The 9,761-nt window shown below is 39.1% G+C and overlaps 1 protein-coding gene across 4 annotated transcripts in view; it reads left to right on the forward strand.

The window, feature by feature from the left end:
* The window catches only part of LOC122440082 (zinc finger protein 474), a 61,901-nt gene extending 53,064 nt beyond the window's left edge, over positions 1 to 8,837 (forward strand). For all 4 annotated transcript variants that reach the window (XM_043465888.1, XM_043465890.1, XM_043465889.1 and 1 more), the window contains 2 exons: positions 5,830 to 6,010; positions 8,664 to 8,837. In XM_043465888.1, the coding sequence (XP_043321823.1) occupies positions 5,830 to 6,010; positions 8,664 to 8,815 (333 nt within the window). In that variant the 3' untranslated portion in view covers positions 8,816 to 8,837. The remainder of the gene's footprint in view (positions 1 to 5,829; positions 6,011 to 8,663) is intronic.
* The last annotated feature ends 924 nt before the right edge of the window (positions 8,838 to 9,761 follow it).

A 9,761-nucleotide genomic window follows, 5' to 3' on the forward strand; every position in this document is an offset into this window, starting at 1 on the left:
AATGCAGTGAGCCCTAATAAACTTGCTATGTGGGAGCATTTATCAATAGTTGCCCCCCCCAAAAAAAAAACAGTTCACATCAGAAATAGTGCTTATGTCGATTCAGAGATTAACTTTTTGAACTATCTTTTTACTCTGATGTTAAAAAAATAATGCCTCATCCCCAAAATATGATCTGAGATGTTCACAGTAAAACTGTTAATCTAATCCTTTGCTCTGCAGAAAATTTAGACAGCTTGGCTTCCTCTTTGCCACACCCCCCTTTCATAACACTTCCTAGAGTTGACTGGCCCTGGCAGTACCCATGTATACAAGCCCCCTGGGCATACCTTCCCACACCCTTGCCTCGCTCAGCTATGCCCGTCACAGTAGCACACTAGCCAAGAAGGGGCCTTCTACTCTTTCCACCTATAATTTGGTCTCTTCTTCGTATCTTCTTAATCCCCCACACATCAACTTCCATCTGAAGACATAAAGAGGCTGAAGAGTAAAACCTTGGCAAAGAGGGCAGCAGCAGTAACCACAAGTTGATTTTTCAGCTTCCTCTGAAATTTCAGACTGACAGTTGTGAAATTAATGAACAGTAAGAGGGCCTCTTATCTCCATTCAGACCCATGGGGATGGATTTTTCTCTTCAGCTGTGTGTCTGGGTTACTTGCACTTAAAGCATGGCTTTAAGAGGAAGATGCTCAAAACTTAAGAATATGGAGTAAGTTGCAAGTTCAACTGCAGTTCAACTGCAAATACAGAGCATGGGGCAGGCTTTGGAAAATACAATACAGGACATCTTAGCCTTTTTATGGTATTAATTTTCTCCCACATCCCTGTAAGTTATTTTGTGCATGTCTTCTAGCCTCTGTGTCTGCCTATTTTCTTCTAATTTTTCCTTCCAGAAGAAATCTTATTAAGACAATGTGACATGAAGGTCCTCGTTTATGACCCATACCATTTATTTTGCTTACATGCTTGGTTAAGGTTCATACTTTACATATGGAATTTTCATAAATTCATTATTCTCAAAGTCAAAAGAATAGCTCTCATTTTAAAACTTAAAAAACCTGCATTTGTCTTTCAAGTAAGTAAATATATACAAATAGTAAGGAACTTTTGACTGTTTTTTCTGCTTTATTCTTTCTCGTAGGTCTTGAATTCCCCAAATATTTTTAAAGTCACTTTTCAAGTGTTAGACTTTGCTACATGGCTAATTAGAGGGAAGGATAAAGAACTATTTCATTATTTTGATGAACATAGTGTATTCACATAGGTCAGTATAGAAAGATAGAATAAAAATATTCTTCCTCAAATAATGTGCTTTTTCAAATACTCAGATCATCCAGGAAGTAACCCACTTTCCGTTTTGCTTGGTCTGTATTCACTGCAGATTTACTCATCTCGAATCCGTTATTTCTGCTTGGGCATTCAGAAATATAAATGTGTTTCCTTCTGATGTTGATCTCGCCCCGTGCTTTTCCCACTGCAGGTGTAACCCCCAACAATCTTGTTAAAAGCACACTGATTCTAAAACATGCACACACTTTACCATATTTTATGGTCCCCAGTGGAGACCACACCGCCAACTTAAGTTGGTTCTGCTTTTCATGCCGCCCAGTGCTACTTGAGAAATATTGAAAGAAGTCATTTAATTTCACTGAAATTTCTTGCAGCTCAACTTAACTGGACCTTTTCCATTATTCAGTGAGTACTCTTCCCTAACTGAGTCACTGTAACATTTCCTACAATGCTTAATCCCAGTATTTTTCACTATCCTATTTCCCAGGATTGGAATCTCTTCATTCTCTGAAGATTACTTTGCCTCATACTTAGAAGACTACATTCATTTTATATTAGCTCCACTAGTGCCTCCCTTCTCTACAATAACCTTTCTCTAAATCCATCTATTTTATTTTTCTTCCTTTTTCCCTTTCCCATTTCTACACCCTTGATCCCATCTCCTTCTACCTCTTCAGAGACTTTTTCTATTGATTATCTCTTTTCTCTTAGGACCACAGTTTCCTTCTCTCTTCCCCAAATACTTCTAACAACAACAACAAAGCAAATCTTTAACTCTACTTCTTTCTCAAATATCCTTTATGCAAACCCTTTGAACGTGTACTTCTCTTCTTCTTGACCTAATCTTTAACTCCTAACAGCTTAGTTTTTATTCTTTATCACTCCATTGGAACTAAATTATCAAAAGTCACTGGCTCATAACCTACTGGCCACCACATTTCCCTGCCTTCCTCAACCACCCATTGCTCCTGGAAGCATTTGACAGACTCGATGATACCAATTTTCTGGAACCAGAATTGTTTCCAGAATTCTGAATGGAGTCTTTTGTCTCCATGCCCTGTTTCTTTAACTTTGAACTTGAACCTTTATCTCTTTACGTTTCAATTTCCCCTGCTCAATCTCCTTATTGTAGATATTCTCCCAGGAATTTTTCTCCACTTACTCTCTATATATTCCTCTTCTGGAATTTTTATGGTTTTAAACCTCTTCTCTGTGCAAATAGCTCTGAATCCCACTAATCCTGAAGTATAGGCTTCTGTTTCTTATTTTGGCTGGGCTTATTCGTGTTTAAATTCCACTAATACATCAAACTCAACAGTTCCAAGACAGAATCTCTTTTCTCTCTTTCCCCAACCTGTCTTTTCTAATTTCTCCCTTTCTGTAACTGACATCACCATCTTCCCTGTCATCTAGAATAAAACATTGGTGTTTTCTTGGACCCATGATTTACTTGGGCTTCCCTGATGGCTCAGTTGGTAAAGTATCCACCTGCAATGCGGGAGACCTGGGTTCAATCCCTGGGTTGGGAAGATCCCCTGAAGAAGGGAACAAGTTACCCACTCCAGTATTCTGGCCTGGAGAATTCCATGGATTATTCCATGGGGTCACAAAGAGTCAGACATGACTGAGAAACTTTCACTTCACTTCACAGAGCCATGAATGCTCAAGCACTCATAGATATGCTGCCCTGTTAGTTCTTTTAGATACTTTACAGCCACACAAACTTTCCTGAATTGAAGTTACAGGCCATTTCCCTGCCTCTCTGCTTCCTATCACTTACAAAACAAAATCCAGATCTTAGCACGGCATTCAAAGTTGTTCACAGCATGGCTGCAGCCTACTTGTTCGGTTCTAGCTCTCGGTGCTAGACCGAGCATCAGGCAAACTGAATTATTCGCTGTTCTCCGTAATCACCTCCAGATTTCTGTCCATGGGGCTTTGCTCATGCTGTCTTTGCTCAGAACCCAAAAGTTTCCTCCATCCTTTCCAGTCTTTTTTTTTGAACTTTATTTATTTTTGGTTGCACTGGGTCTTTGTTGCTGCCCAGGCTTTCTCTAGTTGCGGCAAGCTGTGGCTACTCTTTGCTGCAGTGTACAGTCTTCTTATTGCTGTCCGTTTTCTTGTGAAGCATAGGCTTTAGGCACACAGGCTCAGCTGTTGCAGCATAAGGGCCCAGTAGTTGCAGCTCATGGGCTCTAGAGCACAGACTCAGTACCTGTGGCACATGAGCCTAGCTGCTCCACCGCATGTGGAATCTTCCTGGACCAGAGATCAAACCTGTATCCCTTGCATTGGTAGACAGACTCCTATACACTGTACCACCAGGGAAGTCCCTTCCCAGTCCTTATCATCTAAATTTTGCTCATTCTTCAAATGCTACCTCCTTAAAGCTTTTCCTGATCTTCACAACTGGAAGAAGATTTCCAACATTTCCAAACTCTGAATTTAATACGTTTTAATAATATAGTCATACTATTTTCATTGGCTTAGTGTTTATATGAAAAAATTTCCCTTCCTTTTACTTGTAATCTGTTTGTGTCTTTATGTTTACAAAATGTGTTTCATATAAACAACATATAAAAAAAAAAAAAAACAACATATAATTGGGTATTGCTTTATTTTATCTAGTCTGTCAACCCATGCCTTTTACGTGTGTTCTTTGGTCCATTTATATTTACTCCAATTATAGATATATGTATGTATGTATGTATGTATGTGTATATATATATATATGTATGGATATATATACATACATACAAAGTGGTAGATTTTATTCTACATATATATATGTAGATTTTACATGTATATATATATATATATATTCTACATGTATATATATATATGTAGAATAAAATCTACCACTTTGGAGTTTTAATCATATTTGTTCTTCCTGCCTTTTTTCTTTCCTTTTTATTTTTATTTTTAGATCCTCTGTTCCTCTCATCTTATCTTTTTTGTTTGGGTCATAGTTAACTCAACAACCCTTAAAAAAAAATTCTCTCTTCTCATTGATTTTTTTACTTATGCCTCTTGGCATGACTTTGTACTTTAGTGGTTATTATAGACACCAAAACACGCATCTTTAGCACATCACATTCTATGTTTAAAAAATTAAGAAAAATAACTAAGAATTCTATGACAATCTATTTCCAATTTTAGTCCCTATAATTTGTGTTCTTGTTTACTCTGACTTTACACAAAAGAGAATATAAATTCCATATTCATTATTTTTCTTTAAAGAGGCCATGGTCCAAAGCAATTTTGTCATATATATGTACAAAAATACACACACATATGTGTCATATATATGTATTTTGTCATATATATGTATAGTGTACTGCTTTTATTTGGGACTAGTACATGGCCTCTAGCTTTACCATCACAGTTAGGCAGGCCCTATGTTCCTGAATTGGTGAGGGTTTCTCTCAATGTTCCTGCCTCTCTCTAGTGTTGGCCTGTTACCGCATTACTAGGTGTAAGACCCAGTGGGTGGGAAAGTGTATATAGATGGTACCTGTATGCTGCACGTCAGAAGAGTTCACACAGCTGTCCTGCCCTTATTTCTGTGGCAGACAACTGTTGTTTCTAACTCCTGTAAAGTTGGAGTGTGGGAGGTTTTCTTTTGTTTCTGCTGATCCACCCTTAAACTGAGGCAGTGTTTTTTGGTTCTTCAGTTTACCTTGCAGCTTTGAGTATCCAATGGCTTAAAAATTTCTGATTTGTTCTCATTGTTGAGGTGGGAGAAGTGTTTCTTGTAATGTTCTATATCCTAGACAGAAGCAGAAACTCCCTATTGGGTTATATACGTAAATCTTCCTCAGATTTGGTTCTTCCAGAAACAAAGGTTAAGAAAGGACAGGTGATCCCAGGAACTTCAGTCAAGTAGTGAAAGAAGAAACAGGGAAGAGAAGGAAGTGTGTTAATGAGTAACTGTTTTGCAATCCCACTGGGGACTTCTGGAGGAAACAGCCTAAGTGGGCAAGCTGGGTCTTTGTCCCCCAACTCCCATCTGTAATCGATTAGTTGTCCTGTCTCTAGGTGAAGTCTAAGCCAGATCAAAAAAAGCAGAGAATCACAGGTGCAGCAGAAGCATTTTACATGAAGGAATGAGAGAGAGGCTGTAACAGTGTCCGTTAAAAACTCTGTGCCTGTAAGGACATTTATTACTTTATTTCTCAGGCATATTGATGTACTGAGAAGACGATTCATACCTGATTTATCTTTATATTCTCCCAGCATGGAGAACAGTCAGAAGACAATCAATCAGTATTTATTAAATGAGAAAATACCTTTTATGAAGCACCAATATGTAAAATTCTGGCTAGTTCTTCATTTCCTATTCTTCTCCAAAAGCAACATCCTCACCCCCACCTCAGTCACTCAGACAATATATTTTTCTCTCAACTGCTAAAAAGGTTAATCTCACCAGAATGTTTAGATTTTTTTTAAATGTATTGATTTTTCTAGCTAATTTAAATACAGTATAATGTAAAGGTATAATTTCAAAACCTGCTAACAGGCATTTTGTATTACTTGCAGCCAACAATGATAAGACGTCCACCAACAGTTGTTTGCTATATTTGTGGTCGTGAATATGGAACAAAATCGATTGCCATTCATGAGCCACAATGTCTGAAAAAATGGCACAATGAGAACAACTTGTTGCCTAAAGAGCTAAGGAGACCAGAACCAAAGAAACCAGAAGTCAGGACCATTACTGGTAAGTTTTTGGAAAACAAAAGACTTGACTGTATAAGGGAAGACTTTCCTCCCTAAACTTAAAAGAGTAGAGGTATTCTTTTGTTACTTGCTGAAGCAACTGACATCAGCAACATTTACTGTCTTGGCCACAAGACAGTGGCCAAAAGATAAAACAGTTCGAAATGCCTGATCAAAGGGTTGTTTCCGGATGCTGAGACACAAAGATGCTGTATCCTGCCAAATGGTACAAGGTGAGGGACTCACTGAAAATTGCTGTATTTCCCAAAAGTCACATTCATATATCATCAAACACAATACTGTACAAATGTGAAGCTTAAGCTTTGGGGACATCTAGAAACATGTTTTCAAAGATGAATGTGTCTTAGTGTTCAAAGAGCAGGGGTTCCAAAGTGAAATGCTTACAAGGTCCACTGGTCAGATTCCACAATTGAGCACATTTGTCCACGTGTGGAAAAAGGGAAGGTGGGAACCATGGGGAACTGAGAGCACTGCCTCTCTCTAAAGGAGACGGCTGCTACCCAATTCCAGCTGGTGTTATCCTTAAGAAACTTAGCCTTAACTAACTTAACTTCACTGCAATGTATCTTTCAATAATACAAAACAAACTGGAAATCTTGACTCCTATATGAAATGTCCAGATTTTAAAAATTTTGCAGTGAATACTTTGTAAAGCACTGCACAGGCCATATGAAACCTGAACTTAACAAACTGTCATGTGTGGCCTCATTACACAGCCTTATACTTACTCATTTAGGGTGAGAATGAAGTAGTTCATTCTCATGCCAGCTCAGACTTGGTCATTGTCTACCACTGTCATTTTCTCCGTTGATCCCATGATTCCTCTCAAAGGAAAACCATTCTTGGTTTTAAGAGAAGTATCATTCAGTTAATTGATTCTCTTTATGTAACCATAGATTTACATATCCAGAAGGTACCTTGGAAGCCATTTAGTACCAGTTAGCTCAGAACACTCTTGTTAGACATGTGACCCAAAGAGAGTTTTCTAATAACCCAGAGAGTAGAATCTAGAGTGTCATGATAAAGTCCTAGGCTACCAGACGACTCAAAGTCCTTGCCAAAAGGAGAATTCTGCATGCAGGTGGGAAGAGAGCTCGAGATGAAAATATCCATCTAGTGAAATTAGAACATTTGCTCACAAAGAGATTGTTTACCTCTTTGAGACTCTCTTCCCATCATTTCTCAACTGATAAAAAATCTGTTTCCTTCACTCCTGATCTTCATCACTTTCTCTGCTTGAGCAGAGTTATCACAATTCTAGAAAAAAAGAGAAACTACTGGTTTGAAAGCCCTGGAGGGTTCACCAATCTCTTGATTGGCTACAGATGGAAAAGCCAGGTCCTATAATTGCACTTTCTGCAATTTTCCTCTTGGCTCCATGCTACTGTTCTTAGGGCGCCCTTCCTCTCTGGGTGAAGAGAATTCCCACTACAAAGTGAAGGCTCTAAAACTTTTAGAAATGTGATGACTCATCTTCAACTTTCCATGAATACTTGGGAATTTCTGAGCCCATATTAAAACTCATGAGTAAAGAGAAAGTCAGTACCATTCTTTTTTTAACTGGTTTAAAGCACTCGAAGTATACATTCATATCCTGCATAGATAGTGACACTTCCTTTATCCAAGGGAGAAATACTAGATGGTCCTGTTGTGCTAGAGTTTAATTTCCCATGGAGGATAAAAAGAAAAAGAACATTAGTAGATTTGTTAAAGAATCTAACATTGGCTATGTTTGTATGAACCATAGATAGAAAAATCATATGAGAACTGCCTGAGCTTTAGTGAAAAAAATATATGCCGTGAAAATAATTTTTCTTAAACTGTGTGATACATTTTTGAGTGCCTGGCTACATTTGGGAGGGTGCTTTTTTGGGGAAATTCTAAGACATAGTCAATTTCATGTACCAAAGCCATTCTATTTAAATAAGTTTTATTAAATCCCACACTGTTTCTCTAAAATAAAGCCATATGCCCTTTTTCCTATGCTCTGTCAATGAAGATTATACATCTCTCAGCTGTCTTTGTTGCTTTCTTAAGGACACTTCTTTTTGTCAGCTTAACTATCCTGTTTGCATTCTTCACTTTAATTACTTAAAGAATCTCTGAGTTTATGGCCATAAAGAGATAAATTTTTAGGATATAATTTGTCTTAAATTCACTTTCAACTGTCAGTTGTGGCCTCTAAAAACATTCTGAAAGATTACAGAAGAGGAAAATAGAGACATGTTCTTTTTCTTTTGAAAGCTTATATTTAGAGTCAACTGAAAGAAAGCCAAAAGTTATATTTGCAAGATAATAATGTGTAAACAAATATGTTAATAATTAGTGAAGAATGCATATCACAACACATAAAACAATGTCTTCCCCTTTTTAAAATTCGAGGACTGAAAAACCTCTGGTTCAGGGCTAACGGTTCTCAGCCCTTAAAAGACTGAGCAGCAATTTTTTTTTTTTTTTTTGGCAAAAGTAATATAATTTGTTTAAAAGCCTCAGTCAACAGGTATTTCCTGAAAATACTTTCCATAAAAAGTAGAGTATGGTTCTCCAGAATGAAAACTGATCCATTTTCCCATTTTCTTTTTCTTTTCTTTCTTTGTTCTTTTTTTTCCCTCTGTTTTTCTTTAACTTTTCAGCCAAGGGTTTCTATGATCTCGATGCCTTAAACGAAGCTGCTTGGACAAGCGCCCAGAGCCAGTTGGTTCCCTGTAATATCTGTGGGCGTACCTTCCTGCCAGACAGACTGATTGTTCACCAACGATCCTGTAAACCAAAAGTCGCCAAGTAAAGCCCTTTCTCCCTACGAAAGAGTTACAGGCATTAAATCCTTGGGAAAGAGTTGGGGTATGGGGGGAAGGAGGGAAAGTGGGGGTGGAGTCGGGGAAGAAGAACTGGAATTGACCACAGGCCGTGGAGCAGAGGACGCCCAGCTCCGGTGGCCTGCCGTGACCGCTGTGTCACCGCTTTGAACAAGCAGCCGCGTGCGTGTGCCTAGACACGCCGCGGGCCTCTCCGGAGACACGGGGATCGGGCAGAATGACACGTGGCCGCGCCTCTTCAGAGCTGGCATTTTTATCTCCAGGAAATCTCCGAGCCAGCTGTTGCCATTTTTTCTTCTGGTCTGTTTTCCCCGAACAAGATTCTGAACCTCACCGCTTAGGACTATTATTCAGTGAACAGAGATTTTAGTTGGGGGGGGGCGGGGGGTGACTTCAGGCAACTCTTTAGTCCCGAGAAAAACTGGCTTCCCTCCCATCCCTGTGCTCTCTGAAATAACGTGCCCCTCCCTGCTTTTTCTGATCCAGGGAGATGTTTTTAACCGACTCAGTGAGTGGAATAATTCTTTTCTGTACAAAATTGTTCAACAGGAGAGATATATAAAAAAAAAGAGCTAAGGGCTTAAAACACTAGAACCGTACAATACTCTTACTCCCTCGGTGAGAAATGCTACAAGGAAGATGCAGGATCAACACCGGCCTCCTCTGCTTCGAGATCGCTGTGTGTGATTCATCACCTGGTGGAAACCGGCTCCCTCCACCTAGCGAAGAAGTCCAGCGAGAGTTCCTTTCCTCTGCCCTCCTCGGGCCTCATAGGTGCTTTATTGTTGAGGTCTAAAAGCCTGCCAGCAAGTTCTGTGCCTCCCCACCCAGGGTCCATGCACAGAAGGTGGCTTGTGCAGCTGCTCTGGATTTGAGTCCTTGAACGTGTATTTAGAGAGGCGGGGCTCTCCTGGG

Source organism: Cervus canadensis, chromosome 4, assembly GCF_019320065.1.
Source record: "Cervus canadensis isolate Bull #8, Minnesota chromosome 4, ASM1932006v1, whole genome shotgun sequence".
Taxonomy (NCBI): Eukaryota; Metazoa; Chordata; class Mammalia; order Artiodactyla; family Cervidae; genus Cervus; species Cervus canadensis.